Source organism: Mus caroli, unplaced genomic scaffold, assembly GCF_978045245.1.
Source record: "Mus caroli unplaced genomic scaffold, Mus_caroli_1 scaffold_12, whole genome shotgun sequence".
Taxonomy (NCBI): domain Eukaryota; kingdom Metazoa; phylum Chordata; class Mammalia; order Rodentia; family Muridae; genus Mus; species Mus caroli.
This window is the reverse complement of record NW_028227267.1, coordinates 25,102,856-25,122,915: the sequence shown is the minus strand read 5'-3', so window position 1 is coordinate 25,122,915 and position 20,060 is coordinate 25,102,856. Positions and strand designations below refer to the sequence as shown.

Sequence of the window (20,060 nt, the reverse complement as noted above, 5' to 3'; positions counted from 1 at the left end):
TAGGCCCCACCACCCACAGAAGTCCAGCTTCTGAGTTCCCTGTCAGACTGCATGAGGTCTAGAGAGCCCCTTCTCCAGTATCTCTAACCTGTTCTAACCTTTTGCAAACACAGTGTGATGTGGGGACTCGATAGAGAGGGGGTACCTAAGTAAGTGGAAGGAAGGATAAATGAGGGTACCAGGGACAAAGAAGAAGTCTGGTTTCATCATGAACACACATGCTTTCTCCCATTGTAAAGCAGAAACAGATGGTTCCCAGCCACCATGTGGTTGCTGGGAATTGAACTCAGAACTTCTGGAAGAGCTGTCGGTGCTCTTAACCGCTGAACCACTTCTCTAGCCTAAACCAGAAACAAGATGCAGGCAGAAGAGCCTTATTTGTAGAAGTGGTGGAAATGGATGTGGACCCCATAGGAAAGCACACGTGCATGACACCCGTTGGAGCTCAGGAAAGATGCTGTAACTGGTACCTGGTATTGTTGGGTTGATTTGTTTGGTTGTATAACATGCATTAAGTTAATACAAATATGGTTGGCAAACTTGTTTACTTATTTGTTTTTTTATTTATTTGAGTTTTTCAAGATATGCTGCCTCTGCCTTCCGAGTGCTGGGATTACAGGCCACCTCCTTGCAAGCATATGATTGGTAAATTTAAATCATATAAGGTTCAAATGTTGCTCCACTTTTGGGCCCACACGAAGCACATTTACACTGTCCAGCTGTCAACTCGACAGGTCTTTCCTGGGTTCTTCCGATCCACCACACTGTAGGTGCAGTTCTCTGAGTGGAATTGTACGACACAGTTGTCTTTGTCATAGCTCAAAGGCTTAGTAGCGCTGTCAATGAGACAAGACATGTTAGGAAGGGAGGAAACATTCACCCAGCCCTACTGCTCTGTGCAAGAAGCAGACTACACACATTCCTGTCTCCTGGAATGTAAGGGCATCACTTGGCTAGAAGCCTAAAATGTACATATTAGGCATTTGTACCTGTTTGTGCCACAGTTTGAGTCACAGAGACCATCCCTAACAAGGGTCCTACATTCTACCCTGAATGCACTGAAGGACACTGGGAAGTTCTAACAGGCCAGAGGCAGGGCTAGGCCACTCTGGGACAGGAAAGTTTGTACTAACCTTGTCTTCCCAACCCTCCCTGTCTAGGGAGTGGTCATCGATAATGGTGCTAGACTGTGGGAAGAGAAGGGTTGTCCCAGCCCTGTGTGGTATCTAGTTAGAAGAAGAGCTCACCCAACAAACAGGGGCAGAGAGCCATCCAAGACCAGGGTCATGGATCCCAGGGAGAAGATACTAGAAACAAAGCATCCTGGGAAAACCCACCTGCACATGCAGGGGCACATGATTTTAGGAGTCATTGCCCTCAAAGCCCATCTATAGGTTTAGGACATGGTGGCATGCAGCAATAATTACAGCACTTGGAGGTAAAGGCAGAAAGATAAGAAGTTTAAGACTAGGCTCTGCTACACAATGATCATGAGGCCAGTCTAGGCTATGAGAAACCTTGTCTCAGAAAGCAAAGCTACAGGCTAGAGAAATGTAGTCCATGGTTAAAAGCAATTTCTATTCTTTCAAAGAATGGGAGTTTGGCTCTCAGCACCTGAGGATACCTCTAACTCCAGCTCCAGGGAGTCAATACCTTCTGGCTTTCATGGGTAATTGCATCTCTGTGCGTAGACATCCACATAGACAATACGCATAAATAAATAATAAATATTTTCCTAAAGACCAAAGAATAAATAAACTGCTCTGGCTAAAGTGTATAAAAGCAGCCATTTCAATGCCCTGTGTAACAAAAAAAGACCCAGAATTTTATCCAAAAGGAAAAGGACTTCTGGTTCCAAGAACATCAGAATTTGCAGCCCTCCCTGGCCATGCAGAGAGACACTGGCAGGAAGTTGTTTCACAATTTACCAGGACACTGGACACTCAACCCAAGCCTACATGGCCCAAACCCATGGGAACATTGTCCTGTGAGAGAGAGAGACAGGCCCCAGAGACATGTAATCTTCTGGTTTGATTCTTTGTAAAGCTAACAGCAGACTACTTGTAGTATATAACATTTTTAAGACATTTGATGAGCTAGATGCTACTAATGCAGAAATATTAATTGGGTTAAAAAACAGAGCACCAAATAGTACTATAAGCAGTAATGGTGGTGCACACCTCTAATCCCAGCACTTGAGAGGAAGAAGCAGGACATTTGCTAGATCAAGGGCAGTCTGAGTATATAGTATATGATGAGATGTGTTTCAAAAAATCTTTTAAATCTAATTTAATTTGCAAAGTAAGTTTGACATGTAGTTGTAAAAGAAAAAATGTATAAAAAAGAAAGAGAAATAAATTATTATCAGTTCCAAAGGTGAATCCATAAAGATGGCAGCCCTTACCCTTCCCCTGCTCAGGGAGCTCTTTCACCCCACTGACTCCAGAGGCCCACCAGGCTGCCAGGCTTTGTGCTGCTAAGATGGACGCTGAGTTGCTGGGACAGCTCCCTCTTGCTGCTCTGGGGAGATGGCCTGCCCAGCTGGCTTCCCAGGGCCATTTCTCCAGCATCCCTTCCTCCCACTCCCAGGGTTGGCATGTTGGGTTTGTGTCTCTATTTAATGAAAACAAGCAGTTTGCAGCCATTGGTCCCTGTACTAGGGAAACAGCCCACAAGCAAGAGCTAACAGCCTCAGTGGGGAAAACCTTTCCATGTTAGAGACCGAGAATGCTAGGAGTTGTTTATGTCACCCCTTCTTCTCCAGATAGAAGATACTGAAACAGTGCAAAGATTACTCATCTTATTGATAGAGCCACTAATAAACCAAAATGCCTGACACCCTCACCCTAGTCTGAAGTGCATCGGGCTAGTTCTGTCATTACAAGGTTCCCGGATTGACTAGCAAGGTCCCTCCAAATATTTTGAGCTGGGAGCACAGACACAGTTTGAGGCTAACAGTAACAGTTACATTTTCAATGAGTCTCATGAGACAAATAAGCAGCAAGACAGATAGATTCATTAAAAAATGTTCCCTCCCTTCTCTGAGTATGAGAGATCTGAAACAGATCTTCATGTCAATCCACAAAAAAAAAAAAAAAAAAAAAAAGCAAATAGGCAATTCTTAGAGAGCCTGTGGGTATCCAGGCATGCTTCATACACAACATAAACTGTACATTCCTTCTCAAACGCCCACCAGAGATTAGTGACCATGGTATTGGGAGGAGGGCAGAGACAAGGATGATGGCTCTGCATCCCACAGTGAGACATCTTTGCTAAGGGAAATCAGTCTGCCACACACTGTGGAGGAAGAGGGGGCTGTTTCAGGGAAGGAGACAGCCAAGGAAGCAGATGTGGGAAGCCACATGTGCCCTTGCAGGGTGGCGCTGGCTACCACTGGCCACCACGCATACATAGGCAGTAAAGTTTTTTTGCCAAGATGAGGTTTTGAGAATTAACCAATCAGATGAGAGACAAGTTAACCAATCAGATGTGAGGCATGCAAATGAGGTGGTAAGCATAACCCATGCATAACCAATCCGGGTGTGAGACATGCCTCTCCTAGGCCTATATAAGCAGCACCAGTTCTGGGCTTGGGGTCTCTTCGCCTCTGCAATCCAGCTCTCCCAATAAACGTGTGCAGAAGGATCCTGTTGCAAGGATCTTGCTGACAAGTCGGGCACGCGCAAGAAGCAGGGATGAGGTGCAGACTGCCTGAGACAAGTGACCATGCAAAAGTTCTGATGTCAGCAGAGTTGAGGAGTCAGAAGTGAGTGGACCAACATCTTGTTTGGTTTTGTTAAAAGAAAGAATGAAGCTGGGCGTGGTGGCGCATGCCTTTAATCCCAGCACTCGGGAGGCAGAGGCAGGCGGATTTCTGAGTTCGAGTCCAGCCTGGTCTACGAAGTGAGTGCCAGGACAGCCAGGGCTACACAGAGAAACCATCTCAAAAAACCAAAAAAAAAAAAAAAGAGAGAGAAAGAATGAAGTGTCTTTTGAGAGAATCTTTTGTGCAATGTGTGGGGACATCACCTGTCAATAAAAGACTCATGGCCTATCAGCTAAGGCAGGAAGTAGGGAGGTGGGAGTTCTGATAGTGAGAGAGGATTTCTGGGATAAAGTCAGGCAGGAGAGGAGATTTGCCCCAAATGCTGAGGAAGCAGGTAGCATGAATCTGAAGGAGAGGTAAGTAGCCACATGGCAGAACTTAGACTAGTTTAATGGATTAGTTCATGTATGAGCTATCAGAAACAAGCCCAAACTTATAGCCTAAGCATTGAATCATAAATAATTTAAGTCTCAGAGTTGTTATTTTGGGGACCTTGAGCACAAGTGGAAAAGCCTGTGATTGGTTACAAAGGAGATCGCATAATTGGCTCACTAATAAATTATTGCCGAAGCAGAGAGACTGGATGTTGAAGCCATGGGCCATCTCATTCCAACCGAAGTTCCCTTTAACAGGAAGCTAAGAGAACAAATTAGGACACAACGGGTGCTGTTTCCTAAGATTCTGTCACAACAGCAACATCATCTGTGCATTCTTCCTGCTGTGGGACCTGTGGTAACTGCATGGATCTCAGCTCTCTCGGAGGGCCCACCCATCCCAGAGAAGCCCTGTGCAGACTTTTTAGAGGCAGAGGGTATCACCAGCCGGCCAGAAAAGGCCCCTTAAGAAATGTCTCTAGAAAACTTGCCAAAGAGATTTGTGTCCAAGCAGAACCACTTGCAAATTGGTTCCTACTCCTAGTCCTCTGTCTCAAAATTTACTGCAAAGCATCTTCCAACATATGTGAAGGTTCAGGACATCAATGTTTTTCACTAGCAATAAAAAGTAAGAAGTAAGCCGGGCGTGGTGGCGCACGCCTTTAATCCCAGCACTTGGGAGGCAGAGGCAGGCGGATTTCTGAGTTCGAGGCCAGCCTGGTCTACAAAGTGAGTTCTAGGACAGCCAGGACTATACAGAGAAACCCTGTCTCGAAAAAACCAAAAAAAAAAAAAAAAAAAAAAAAAAAAAGTAAGAAGTATTGATCAGTGTGTGAAAGAGTAAACAAAGCGGGACCCTACAACCCTGTAGAGTATCATTCCTTGTAAAAGGAATTAATTCATTCATATGCTACAACGTGGACCGACCTTGAAAAACTTGCTAAAAGCAATTAGCCAGACAGAGAAATGCCTTGTGATTACAGGGCCGATCCAGAATAGGCAGATCCACGGACAGAATGCAGAGTGGAGGTGACCAGGGGCAGGGTGGAGGGATGAAGAGCCGTGCTTAATGGAAACAGTTTTAGTTGGGCTCTTTGGGAGTGTTGGAAAGAGTAGTGATGCCTGTGCAATATTAGAAATCCATGTTGCTTCCTTGAGGAGTTCCATTGAAAATCATTTTAATGAAAAATTCAATGTAATATATTTTGTACTACAGAAAGAAAGAAAGAAAAAACTTTTTTTAAGTGGGCTGGTGAGATGACTCAGTGGGCAAAGATCCTTGCTGCCAAGCCTAATGACCTGATTTCAATTGTGCCCTGATCTATACACACATGCCATAGCACATGCATGTACGAATGCACGAGCGCACACACACACACACACTCGGTCAATTAATGCCATCAGTGTCTAAGGTTTAAGAGTAGAGCAGTGCTTGAAATAGATGGCCATTATTTTTACAAGTTTCCATTAGGAAATAGATTTCTGCACTGGTGTACAGGTACATGTTGCTATGGCAAAGGGTGTGCTACTGAATGCTTATTTTATGTGTGTGTATGTCTATGCCACATGTATGCAGGTGCTGGTAGAGGCCAGAAGAGTGTGTAGGATCCTCAGAACTAGAGCTACAAAGGGTTGTGAGCACCTAACATGGGTGCTGGGAACGAAACTTGGGTCCCTTGGAAGAGCCATGTCTTCAGCCCATGGATGCATATTGTAATGCAAGCCAGACTGAATACTGTAGAAGAAACTGACAGGAGATGGGGAAGGGAAGATACAGATTTCAGCAGATCCAAAACTGGAGTCTTGATGACCCCCTTGCTTCTCACATTCCACTCCAGGAACCTGGGCCTGGAAAGAGCAACAAAGGCCAGCTATCTCCCATGCTCTCCCCTGGGCCCCTCTGCCTAGGCTTCCAGTCCTTGGACATCTCCAGATCTAGGTGGCATCCATAAAAGATGCAAAGGGTCCAGAAATTTCCCACACAGAAAGCTTAATCCAAATCTGCATACTGTATAGAAAAATGAAGTTTATAAGAACAGCTGGCACAGAGATTGGACAGGAGCTAGTTTGGAACAGAACTAACAAATAGGCACATTTCCACAGGGTGGCACAGTGCCAGATGGGACAGGTGTTACAGAAGGAAAAGAGAAAAGGGCATTTGAGCCTCCACCAAGTCCCCGCCACTCTCAGACTCACTGTATAGGCCAAGCAAAGAGAAGACCTAAAATACCTATTGGGTTGATGAATTTGTGTTCAGAATCTCACTTAGTTCTCATTGCAAGTTGGAACTGAGAACAAGAGATTTAAACCTTACTCTGGCACACACAGCTTACTATAAGAGGGAATGAGAGTCAGACTCAAGGTGCTCTGACTCCAGCATCAGATTCATCCCATTTGACCATCAAGATCAACCTCACTCTTTTCTACCCTGGACCCATTGGTAACCACAGAGGTTGTGTCAACATTCTGTGATGGCAGTGCTGATGATCTGGGGACACCTAGTCACTGTAGAGATCTGTTTGCCATTTGAGGGAGGAATGGTTCACCAGTCCTTAACCTGTAGAATTTCAACCACACTCTAGGGTCACAGACAAGGTTAGATATCTGAAGACACACACACACACACACAAAATAATCAGAATTCAGCTGTGACACGTGGGAGCCAGCCAGTTCAATACCTGGGAGCCTGCCAGGTAGTCTGTCAGCCTACTTCTCAGTTGGATGTTCCTCTTGATTGACTCCACATTTACCCTGAGGCATGCTTAGTACATGCAGGCAGAACTTTTGAGACACGTAAGTTTAGCAGAACTCAAGCACTCTGCTTAAAGTTCTATGTCTGTCCAAGGTACTTGGTAGAGTTCAGATCCAGAGGCAAGTTCTGAAAGTGCTACTTTACACAGTGCCTCTGCTGAGTTGGCATAATCCCAGAGTGAGACCCTGGGTTTAACGCCAGCACTGCTAAGACAAAAGGGGAACCATTTCTATTCATGCAAGACTCAGCTGGCCAAAGACGACCAACAGAAGCTGTCAGAAGCTTGGGGGGCTGGAAGTGGAGAGCCTGGTGTGGCCTCAGCTGCAGGTACTTTGTCGTCCATTTATTCAAAGACCGTTAGCATCCACAACAATCCAGCAGAAACCATGTGCACAATCCCGGACCCACCCTGGCCTTAACTTCCACATCGAAAATATGCACACCCTCCTGTGCCCTCCCCACTAAAATGTAAAAGTATGTAGTGCTGTAACTCAGTTGGTAGAGTGCCTGCCAGCATGCATGAAGCCCTGAGTTCGATCGCCAGCACTGCATAAAACAATGTTATGGTGACCCATGCCTGAAGTCCCAGTGTTTGGGAGATGAAAGATTAGGAGTTTAAGATCCTCCCAATTACAAAATAATTTTGAGGCCAGCCAGGGATACTCAAGACCTTTTCTCAAAACAAACAAACAAAACCATTGGCACAGTGGCACTCCTATAGTCCCAGTGTGAGAGCAAGCTGTGCCCTGCTCTAAGTTAGTCCGCATTACACAACACAGTGCTTCTGAGGCCGTCGTGCCTTGCCGTGGAAGAATCCATGTCATAAGCCACGTTTTATTTACTTTATGGTCAGAGGAAGGGACAGGATGGCTTGTGTAAGCAACACCACCCACAAGATGCACTCCGCTGAACAACTTAAAAATGAAAAGGATTCTATCCCAGGGGCTCACAAAACGTGGAGAGAGAGCTACTCTGGAGAGTCGTTCTCTGACTCTACGGACACCACTCCCTCTATAGCACACACATATGTGCACACACTAATAATGTTTGTCGGGTGGGGAGGGCTGAAAGAGAACGCTTGACCATCCAGGGGCATCAGCTTGTCTCAGCCCCTGCTGCTAAGGCAGCTGACCACCCATGGACCAACATCGGTCCATCTCCACCAGTTCTGTTTAGCCGCATGGCTTCTGTAGTCTAGCTCCTCAGCTGGGCGGCTCAGCTTGACCCTGAAGTTCCACTCTAGCTGCACCTCCAACAGATTCTCTTTGCATCTCTATCATATTTCTGCCTGCCTGCCTTCAACTCCTTGTCAACACTTCCCACTCTGCTGCCTTGCCAGCTTTTATGGTCAAATCATAATCTACATGCATAGATTTTTCCTGTGTGATCTGATAGTTAATGGTAGTAATTAAAGTTGGAATTTAAAAAAAAAAATCTGTTTGCGCCCCAAGTCTTGACACTATTACTGAGGCTATGGAGCACTCGCAAAAAGGGACCAAGCATGAGTGCTCTCTAAAAGACCCAAAAAGCAGCTGAAAGAGTCAGAGGCAGATATTTGCACCCAATCAATGGACAGAAGCTGCTGACCCCTGTGGTTGAATTAGGGAAAAGCTGGAAGAAGCTGAAAAGAAGGGCAACCCTGTAGGAGGACCAGCAGTCTCAATAAACCTGGACCCCTGAGATCTCTCAGATACTGGACCACCAACCAGGCAGCATACACCAGCTGATATGAGGCCCCCAACACATATACAGCAGAGGAATGCCAGGTCTGGGTTCAGTCAGAGAAGATGCATCTAACCCTCAAGAAACTGGAGGTCCCAGGGAATGGGGAGGTCTGGTGGGGGTGGGGACATCCTGTGAAGACAGTGGGGCAGGGAGCAGATACAGGATGTGGTATGGGTGTGGACAGGGAGAGGAGTAAAATGTGGAGTTTAAAGTAAATAAATAAAAAGAAAAAAATCCGTTTGCCAGTGACTAGCTATCTGCTTGGTAAATCGTAGATCATATCCCCAAACACACACACACGCACACAGTCACATACAAGATCATATCCCCAAAACCAAACACACACACACACATGCACACAGTCACATACACACAGATAAATAAATGTAATTTGCTGTTATTCAATAAATTCATATGGATAAAACACAAACTTGTCTGTCTATGCTTTTCATACAGTGCACACATTACAGACAGAAATAGCAAGATCACTTGAGTCCTGGAGTTTGATGGCAGAGCCACCTAAGAAGACTTTGTTTCAAAACCCAACATAAAACTAAGCTAAACCAAACGAAGCAGAAGCCCTCAAGAGTAGCTCTCTGGGATGGCCCAGCCAGCTGTCGAGACTTACTTGGTACAGCAGGTGATTGAGGTTTTGTCACATGAACACCACGTGCAGTTCTTCTTCCAGGGAGTGTTGAGGAAATGCTTGTTACCATCAGCATCCATGCAGTCTAAAGGATGCAAATCCCAGAGTCACACAACAAGACCAAAGTTTGTCAGTCAGAGCGGCTGGCATGTGACTGTAGGCAATTGTAAAGGTATCAGAAACAATCAATGCTTTTGTATTCAAAAGGGCTAGAGTCCTGCACACTACAGTCCTGTGGTCCTTGCCTCTGATAACATTTATTTATCTATCTATCTATCTATCTATCTATCTATCTATCTATCTATCTTGAGACAAGATGTTGCTAGCCTTGGGTAGCCTGAAACACTGTGTAGACCAGATTGACCTCAAACTCATAAGAGTCAACTGGCTCTGCTGGGAGTAATAGGCATGAGATACCATGCCTAGAATTCTGATAATGTTTCTTTTTTTTTTTTAAGATTTATTTATTTTATGTATTTGAGTACACTGTAGCTGTCTTCAGACACACCAGAAGAGGGCATTGGATCCCATTACAGATGGTTGTGAGCCACCATGTGGTTGCTGGGAATTGAACTTAGGACCTCTGGAAGAGCAGTCCTCTGAGCCATCTCTCCAGCCCCTGATAATGTTTCTTTTTTTTTTTGTTTGTTTGTTTTTGATTTTTCGAGACAGGGTTTCTCTGTGTAGCTCTGGCTGACCTGGAACTCACTTTGTAGACCAGGTTGGCCTCGAACTCAGAAATCCGCCTGCCTCTGCCTCCCGAGTGCTGGGATTAAAGGCGTGCGCCACCACGCCCGGCCCTGATAATGTTTCTTAAGCAAACTTAAATTCTTCTAGATTCTATTTCAGCACAGACATTGGAGAATAAATAGGACCTTCCTTTTTAACCTCTTAGAAATTAGGGAGTTACTGGCAACAGGGACCCATCTTGTTTTTTCTGGTTGTCCTAAATAAACCCCTCACTTCTCTGCTGGGATAGCTTTGTGACCGTGATTCTCAATGCTAGGTGCACATGTGAAGCATGGTAGGTACTTAAAAATCACCCACGGACTGGAGTATAGCTTAGCGGTAGAACATGTATTTAGGATGCACAAAGCCCTAGATTCAATCTCCAGCACCTGAATAAACAAACAAACCTTGTGTGCCAGATCCCCACCAAAGAACAATAAGGTCAGAATCTCTCGGTGGAGCCCACACTGCCTGGTTTACTGTGGATTTTTTGTGGGAAGGGAGGCATACAGCATGTATTGAACTCCCTATATGCTTTTTAAAAATTACTTGTTTTTATTTTACTTATATGAACGTTTCTCCTGTATTTGTGTAAGATTGTATTGTATCTACAGAGACCAGACGCCCTGGAGCTGGAATTACCAAGTGTTGTAAGACCCTCATGTGCAGGCCGGGAACTGAACTTGGATCCCTCTATGAGAGTATCCAGTGCTCTTTACCACTAAGCCATCTCTCCAGGCCCTGAATGGACTCTCAGCCGTTCTGTCTCTGCCTCCTGAGTGCAGGGATTGCAAGGAAATGCCATCGCAATTGCTTTCTGCAGTGCCAGGATTGAATGCAGTACCTCACACATACTAAGCAAGCATTCTACCAAGAGAACCGCATCCCCAGTCCTCTGCCTTATTTTTTAAAATGTCCATCCAGAGCCGGGCGTGGTGGCGCACGCCTTTAATCCCAGCACTCGGGAGGCAGAGGCAGGTGGATTTCTGAGTTCGAGGCCAGCCTGGTCTACAAAGTGAGTTCCAGGACAGCCAGGGGCTATACAGAGAAACCCTGTCTCGAAAAAAACCAAAAAAAAAAAAAAAAAAAATGTCCATCCAGAGTGAGGATTGCTGCCTTCGATCCAAGTGTACTTGAAGGGCAGCATGAGCATTCTCCTGAGCTGCACCGGACACCACCACCCTTTCGTGTGTGTGTGTGTGTGTGTGTGTGTGTGTGTGTGTGTGTGCACAGATCCTATGAATTAGACTTGTCCTGGGCTAAGGTATATGGTCTGGTCTTCGTCATACTTAGTTTTAGCTGCCAACTTGATACAGACTAATGCCAATGAGAAACATTTTCAAGTTTTTGCTTGAGTTTTTCTACCTGACTTCTCTTGACAATGGATCTAAGAGTGAAATGCAAATAAGACCTTCCCTCCCCTAAATTTGTTTTGGTTATGGCATTTCACTGTAGCAGCAGGATGAAACCAGTACAGTATTAAAGTGTTTGTTTGGTATGTATGAGACTCTCCAGGACTACTCATAGCACACGCACACACACACACACACACACACACACACACACGAATGCTCTGCATTTAAACAAGACTACAGGAATGCTCATTACATTGAGTTTTGAATGCAGCTTCCCATCCCTGACTGCATGTGAAAGTCAGAGAGTGTCTACTGGTCAACTCCAGCCCCCAGAGATTCTCATTCAACTGTTCTTCAATGAGGGCTTACTGTGCTAAGTTTCAAAGCTCTCTGGGCAATCTCATCCAGCTAGAATTGAGAACTTTCTTAATATTTCTGTATCTGCCTGAATCCCTATTCCAGTGTATATTCCAAAACTTCTCCATCTGCCCTATATACTAGGTCATATCTACAGTTTGTATCTACCAGGCTGGAATGGCATTAAAATACTGGAAAACCAGGACTTACCATCAGACATTTGATTTGGAAATATCTCACGATTTTCAATAGAACATACTGCTTTGGATGCTATCACCATGGTAGCAAGGAATAAGAGGCTGCCCAGCCAAGCTTCCTGCAATGCAGAGAAAGGTTAGGAGTGAAGAATGAGCAGCAATTTTTTTTTTCGAGACAGGGTTTCTCTGTGTAGCCCTAGCTGTCCTGGCACTCACTTTGTAGACCAGGCTGGCCTCAAACTCAGAAATCCACCTGTCTCTGCCTCCCGAGTGCTGGGATTAAAGGCGTGCGCCACCACGTCTGGCTGAGCAGCAATTCTTTTTTTTTTTTTTTAAGATTTATTTATTTATTATATGCAAGTACACTGTAGCTGTCTTCAGACACTCTGGAAGAGGGCGCCAGATCTCGTTGCGGATGGTTGTGAGCCACCATGTGGTTGCTGGGATTTGAACTCTGGACCTTCGGAAGAGCAGCCAGGTGCTCTTACCCACTGAGCCATCTCACCAGCCCCTGAGCAGCAATTCTTGAAGGTCATTCTTGACTAAGTGTCCTACAAGATCCCTGCTGAACTCTGGCATGAAGAGCAGAGTGAAGAGCAACTGCCAGGTACCACAGCAGAGCAATCAGAGACTAAGGCATAAATTAGTCACATAAAGAGGAAAATCTTGGGATGGAGAGATGGCTCAGTGGTTAAGAGCACTCACTGACTGCTCTTCCAGAGGACCTGAGTTCAATTCCCAGCAACCACATGGTGGCCACAACCATTTATAATGGGATTGGATGCCCTTTTCTGGTGTGTCTGAAGACAGTGTACTCATATAAATAAAATAAATAAATCTTTAAAAAAAAATGTCCTGACCCGCTGGACAGTCAAACAGGGACTTGAGGGGCACCTGGAAGAGAATGGGGGACAAGAAACACAAAGAACGGACAGCAAGTCTGATGATCAAGCTGACAAATTTTTATTTTTCTCACACAGGTTATAGACTCATAGGAGCAGGAAGGGGGGTGGGGTACAGGATATTGACTGGGTAAACAGTTCAGCAGGAAGATCAGAGCAGAATGGGTTATTAGGCATCAACCCACAAGATTTATAGCTATTTGTTCTCCGCTGACTTCAGGATCCATGTCTATTTGTACTCAGCTGGACTAGTACCTTGCCACAGAGGCCAAGACTTTATGCCAGCAAGCACTTAAGGCAGTAAATGTTCAAGCAAGGTTGCTCCCAACAAAAAAAGAAAAGAAAAATCTTAGGAAGGTTTGTAAAGAGGCAAAATTAAGAATAAAAGATTTACATGAATCTGGGTGGGGGTGGCCCACACCCTTAATCCCAGCACTTGGGAGGCGGAGGCAGGCAGATCTCTGAGTTTGAAGCCAACCTGGTCTACAGAGTGAGTTCCAGGACAGCCAGAGCTACACAGAGAAACCCTGTCTCGAAAAACAAAAACAAAAACAAAACAACAAAAACCAAAACAACAACATTAACATGAACCCAGAGGCAAGCAAAATTGAGCAGGAAGCCTGCTAGAGCTGAGTTTGCAGGAGATGTGACTGATGTGACTGGGAACATAGTTTAGTGTCAGAGTGAACCCAAGGCCATGTGACCAGGAACTTTAGGTGTGGGTACTGGGATACAGAACCACCAGGACCAGCCACCCCTCTGCTCTGAAGAGAGTCTGGAATCCACAGTCCCCAAGTAGCAAATTGCCCATGTCATCTTTTTGAGAGGAGCTAAATAAATGCACACAGTTTAGGGTGGTACTCTTGGAGTCCTTTTAAAACAGAAGGTGGAGTGAGGACTGATATCACACCAAATGGCTAGAGGTTGGGGAAATAGCTGAGTCTAAGAGTTTGCTTAGAAAGCACAGAACCATGGATTCAATTCCCAGTAACACATAAAGCCAGAATTTGTGTGGTTGATGCTGTAAAACCAAAACAGGAGCCACATTGTTGTTAAGGAGCCACGTTGGTGTACATTGTTTAAACCTTGTAAGAAGAATACGCTTCAAGTCTAATGTAGCCTGCAAACCATTTCATTTCACAAGTTCATAGCTCCTGAACTTGTGACCCTATGATGTATGGCCACCCTTTGCCTTGCTAAACTCCTGAACCTGTGACATATGCCTTTTTGCCTTACAAAAATGTGTCTTCTCAGATAACTTTATGCCTCCCTTTCCACATGATGTATTCTTGCACTTATCTACCCCGGGCAGCCTTGAGTCCAGAATCCCTCACGCTTCTATCCCGGTGCTAACAGGCAGTTATCTGGACAGCTGTTTACTATCATCTCTAGCCCTTCCCCATAAAAGGGACCTCAAAAGCCAGCAAGGGGCTGCTCTCTGAAGTCCTGACTGTGGGAGAGGCAGCCAGCTGGCCATTTCTAAATATAGCATCCGTTAATCGGTCGTGGAATTGGTTTTTTGTTTGTTCGTTTTCAGGTCTAACAGCACTTGCCTCTAATCCTAGAACTCCAGAGAGTTCCAGAAGCAAGAGACCCAGTAGTTGAAGATCATCCCAGCAACATAGCCTGGGTTACATGGCCATGACTCAAAAAAGCTTAATCATGAAGAGATGCTTTCTGCAATGGATCCTTTCTGATGAAAGAATAAAAAGGCAAGGGAGAAACAAAGTAGATAAGTTATGATCAAATATAGATGTGTTACCAGAAAATCAGCCATGGTCTTCAATCTGAGGGGGTCTCTGTGGAGAATGGCTTTTAAGCGGATAGTGCTGCAGTGCGTTGGAGGGTAGTCAGCTACGGAGGAGGAGACAGCTCGCTGCCCAGAGTCACACTTGCTGTACCCTCTGAAGACTATTCTCCACAGTGGGAGCAGCTCTCCTGCCCCAGCTCTTGTGCCCCTTAGCACCTGAAATGTCTACCCAACCCAGTGCAGCTGGGCATTCCTGTGACCCCTGGTCATATGTAGCAGAGTTCACTGGGCTGGAGCTGCCTGTGGGAGTGGATGGTTGCGGGTCTGGGTATAGGAAGGATTGTGCTGGGAGCCTCCTCACTGGCTACAGTGGGAGCTTTCCGCAGCGGCAGCAGCAGCAGCGACTCTTTTGCACTGCCCTGGCTTGTTCTGGGAGGCCTAGGACTGTTGTGCCAGGTGCTGGTCCTCCTTGCCCCTTGAGACATGAGAAAGCCATCTCTACCTCCCATGGCTTCTCCCAAGTCCCTGCCACTCCAGTTCTTCTCTTCCTATGCTTCTCAAACAGTGTTAGAAAAGTGATTGGCTGTTTAAAGTGTGATGGGAAGCCATATTCTGTATGAAGATAATTAAAATTTTTTTTCTTTAAAGACTCATAGGTTAAAATTTACAGTAAGACCATTAAGTAATTATAGAAAATGTATTTTAAAGATAAAATAGATTTGGGTGTTTAAATACCTAGATAAATGAAGCTAAAAAAGTATCAAAATTTGGAACATAACATCTGAAATAATTTCAGTGTAACAATAAAAAACATAAAGTCATAGTAGAAAAGTAGCAAAGTGAAACCCTGTGTCGGAAAAAAAAAAAAAAAAAACCAACAAAAAGAAAGTGTGGGGCTGGTGAGATGGCTTAGCTGTGGTGGGCAGGGTGACCAGAGCGAGCAGGGTTGAGAGGAGCAAGCAGAGGTCCTAAATTCAATTCCCAGCAACCAGATGAAGGCTCACAACCATCTGTACAGCTACAGTGTGTACTTATATACATAAAATAAATAAATAAATCTTAATTAAAAAAAGAAAGTGTGAATTCTTCCAAAAGGAAGGAGTGAAAGACATAGAAAAGAAAGGAAAAGGAAAGAAAGGAAAAGAAGAAAAAAGAGGAAGAGCCTGATGTGGTGGATCACTTATTTCATCCCAGCACTGGGAGCAGTGACAGGGGTCACTTGAGTTTGATGCCTTCCTGGTATACATGGTGACTATGGACTACACAGAAAGACACACACCCCCTCCAAAAAAAAAAAAAAAAAAAGAAGAAGAAGCAAAAGAGAGAGGGGAAACCTATATAAAACCCTTAATATATTTCAAACACCAAGACTTAAAATTCATTGCTGTTTTATTCATTTTTTTCTTCCATAAACTTTAGCTGAAAACCTCTATATTAATTTGTCCCCCCACCCAGCCAATTGACAGGATTCCTGCTTCCTTAGATGGAAAGAAAACTCCTTTATGCTGAGGCGGTCGTGCAAGTGGATAGTCTTGTTTAACTGAGTCACAGAGCAAAGGCAGCAAGGAGCCAGAACTGAATCTTAAAGACTGTGAGCTGTGTAGGACACCCCAGCCTCCTGCTGTAGCTCTAGGCACACACACAAGACTGAGACAGTGTGGGGTGGAATCCAGACATCATGACAGAGTAGAGCAAATTATGCTTTCTTTAATTATCTTCCTATCTGCCAATGGCACAAATCTCTCTCTCTCTCTCTCTCTCTCTCTCTCTCTTTGTGTGTGTCTGTCTGTCTGTCTGTCTCTGTTTCTCCTCCCAGGGTGGGCACTTCAAATGCCGCAGTATCAAGTTCCTTGGCACAGGACCATTATGTCTCCTGCCTTCCTCTGTAAGCTCCTCAGGAGCCATGACTGCCCGCCCGATGCTGCTTTCATGAGCACATGAACTCGGGGAGACCTTAACAAAGAACACGCTTGAAGAATCTACTTCAGTGGGTCTTCAGCCATATGATCAAAGCTCACAGGTGATGCTGAGACCCTAGTCTAAGGACCACTCCTGAGGAGGAGGCTGCAAAGTCCCCTCTCTTCCCTGCATTCTATTCTGCCCTGCCTTCCTTGCTGCAGACAGTAGCTGTGCATCCCTGATGCGCGCAGGCACAGGAGAGTAAAGGAAACTAGCTTTCGCTGGGCCTTTCCAGGCAGTTTCCTTACTGACTAGTTCGGGGTAAAGCAGACTGGCAGTGTCTCCTGAATTGTGTCCCTTTTGTTAAGTAGCTGTTTCTGGAAAGCGAACCCTGCTCTCCATAGCTGAGGGTCAGGGGTCTTTAGAATCTTAGTCAGGGAAGGGCTATTGCAGCTACCTGACTTCACTCTGAGGCCTCATGGGAGGGGGTGAGAGGAGAGGGCTGAGTGGAGACAGGTAGGGCACCGCCCACCTCCTCGACCCTAGCTCTGTCCGAGGAGGGTTTCACAGAGTACACTTGTCCTGAGGTGAGGCCAGGGTCCCTTCCTGAGGCCTCTTCCCCAGCTCCTGCTTCCCTCCGCCAGCCCTCCTGTGGGAAGCCCCATTCTTTCCCTGATTCTGGCTTATAGAAAAGATACTTTAAAAAAAAAAGACCCATTCTCAACTAAAGACAGAAAGGAGCCCTATGTATGAAATCAGTCACCTACCATGGTGACAAAGCAGGACTCCTTACAGGCAGGTACCTCCAGCAAAGTCCTTGCAAGCATGAGTGCTGCCTTCCTATTTATACAGGTGAGGATGACCACTCATGGGTGTTCTTGGAATAATACTGTTCCAAGAACATATTGGGTATTTGCTGAGGGCTGAACAGGAACTTATAATTTCTCTTGCTTTATAAGTCTCTCGCACAGTAAGCTTTTACCTTAATTCTGTGCTTATCACTGGGGTTTTCTAGGCACTGGGGCCTCCTGACCAGTTTGGGGTGTATTCCTCACCTTTGACATGCTGTTGCCCTTGATGGGAGAGAGCAGACAGAAAGAGCTTTTCCTGTGAGCCTTCATCCTGCACTGGCAGACCGCTAGGCACCCCTCATGTTCTTTCCTGGCTCATAGACAAAGAAATGAGGGCTCAGGAATGGAACTCACAGCAGCCAAGTGCTGAGGCTTAAGGTTAGACTCCAGGTCAGCCTGGCTGGCCAGGGAGCTGAGGCCCAGGAGGTGCTGGCCTTAGGGTCCAGGATGAGAAAGTACATGGAGCCATTTTCCATGGTGTGGATGAGTCATGCCCACAGCCTAGCTGTCTTTTGACAAGCCACATGCTCAAATCTCTCAAACTATCTCATTCTCCTGAGTGTCTTTTCTCTGTTTCCTCAAGGTCTTCCTTTCTCTGTTCAACAGTGGCTTCCTGCATAGGAAAGAGCATGGAGTGCCCTTGAATGATTAAAAACTTGAAGTAATTTATAACCCAGCAATCCCACTCAGAAGCCATCTGCACTCCTGAAAGTTCACTGCAGCGCTGTTCACAGTCACCACGTGATGGAGCGCACCCTGTGTCCATAGCTGATGTATACACAAGGAAACAAGCAGCCAGAAAAGGGTGAACCTTGGGGCTGGGTGTAGCTCACTTAGTAGAAGCCTGGCCTAGCATGTGAGAAGCCCTGGGTTTCATCTCCAGCACTACCCGAAACCAGACCCTATATAAAGGCTGAGGAACTAGCTCTGTCATACAGTGCTCGGCTGCAACCATGACAACCTAACATCAAAAGGCTATGCATGATGGGACAGGCTTGCAATCCCAGCACTAGTGGTGCTGAAACAGGCGGATCCCCGGGCCTATGGGCCTTTGGTCCTATGGGCCTACAGGTCAGCAAGTCAAGTCTTGGTGAGCCCCAGACCAGTGACAGGCCCTGTCTCCAAAAACAGTGGGGATGGCATCTGAGGAACAAGTGAGGTTGCTATCTGGCCTCTCCATACATAGCAGTTTCCTCCCAACTGAAACATTCACTTAAGGAACCAGATGGGAGGCTCATGAGAATCAGAAAGTATTTGAACTTGAACAACTCAGGAAGCTAAAACCTTGACAAGACTCACTTGCCCGCCCCACCTCCACTCTTGAGGTTATAGAAGCCATTGACAACTGTTGGTGGAGCCACTGGCCTGTCACCTGCTGATCAGTCTGTAAGTCCTGTAAAGAGTTTCAGGGCTGTGGCTGGAGATGCATCCCTGCTTGGATGGACGGGCTTTCCTGTAGTACCGCTCACTGCCTCTGAGCCATCCCTGTTTCTGTAACTAACCCCTGACCCATTCTCACATAACTAGTCCACTAAACTCTTAGCTTTGCCATGGCTGCCTTTGGGTGATATTGTCTGTCCTTGATTCCTTATGTGGGATGAGTAGGTGTGTGTTCATATATCCCCAGAGATAGTGTCACACAATGTCTCCACATTTATGTATGTGCCTAACACACACACACACACACACACACACACACACACACACACACACACACACAATGGGCATGATGACACACACTCAAAATCCCAGTACTGAAGAAGACAGGAAGATGAATCACTTCAACAACATAAACATGTTAAAACTTCGCATGGGGGGTTGGAGAGATGGCTCAGTGGTTAAGAGCATCAACTGCTCTTCTGAAGGTCCTCAGTTCAAATCCCAGCAACCACATGGTGGCTCACAACCATCCGAAATGAGATCTGATGCCCTCTTCTGGTGCTAATGAAGACAGCTACAGTGTACTTAGATGTAATAATAAAGAAATCTTAAAAAAAAAAAAAAAAAAAAAAAACAACAAAAAAAAAAAACACTTCACATGGTTCCCTGTTAGTATGTACAATTTTATGATTTTATACATCAGGCAAAATCTAATTTAAATGTTGTAAACGTTACATGAAGATCTTAAGGGGGGGGGGGACAATCCTTAGTCTGAAGACACCGACCTTACTCCTCCTGTGTGTCTCCCTTGGTGTGATCCTCCTGTGTGTCTCCCTTGGTGTGATCCGTGCCCTCCGTTAGGGCTGGCATAGCACGGGCCGTAGACTGGAGGTGCGCAGACGATAGCTAAAATGAATCCTTCACAGACTGAGGGGCTGCATGTCCGAGATCAGTGTGCCATTGTGGTTGTGTCCTTGTGAGGGCCCTCTCCCAGGTGCCATGGGGCTGTGTCTTTGGTGACATCCTCACATGGTAGAGTATGGTGGTTCTACACCAACGACCAAACTTCCTCCTGGAATTTCCTCTTTTAATAGCCTTACATGAAGAGTTAAGATTTCAACCTGTGATTTGGGGTAGCAAGAATGTAGCATTGGTACAGCCCAGGTGCATGGAGAAGCTGGGGCAGACAAGGGCTCCCATCGAAATCCTTCCTTGAACAGCTGTGTGAACTTGGGGAAATTCCTTAAACATTTCTGGTTCTTTGTCTGTTTATGAAACAGAGACATTGATTCCCCACCTCTAAGGATTGACATGAAA

At 45.6% G+C, this 20,060-nt stretch overlaps 1 protein-coding gene across 1 annotated transcript; it reads right to left on the bottom strand.

Moving 5' to 3' along the window:
- Nucleotides 1–706: 706 nt before the first annotated feature.
- Nucleotides 707–15,122, bottom strand: Msmb (microseminoprotein beta). Its single transcript, XM_085829013.1, has 5 exons — nt 14,975–15,122; nt 14,626–14,717; nt 11,975–12,080; nt 9,306–9,408; nt 707–836 (listed from the first exon to the last, which is right to left on the bottom strand). Exons 1-5 carry the CDS (start codon nt 15,120–15,122, stop codon nt 707–709), a joined length of 579 nt encoding a protein of 192 aa, XP_085685139.1.
- Nucleotides 15,123–20,060: the final 4,938 nt, after the last annotated feature.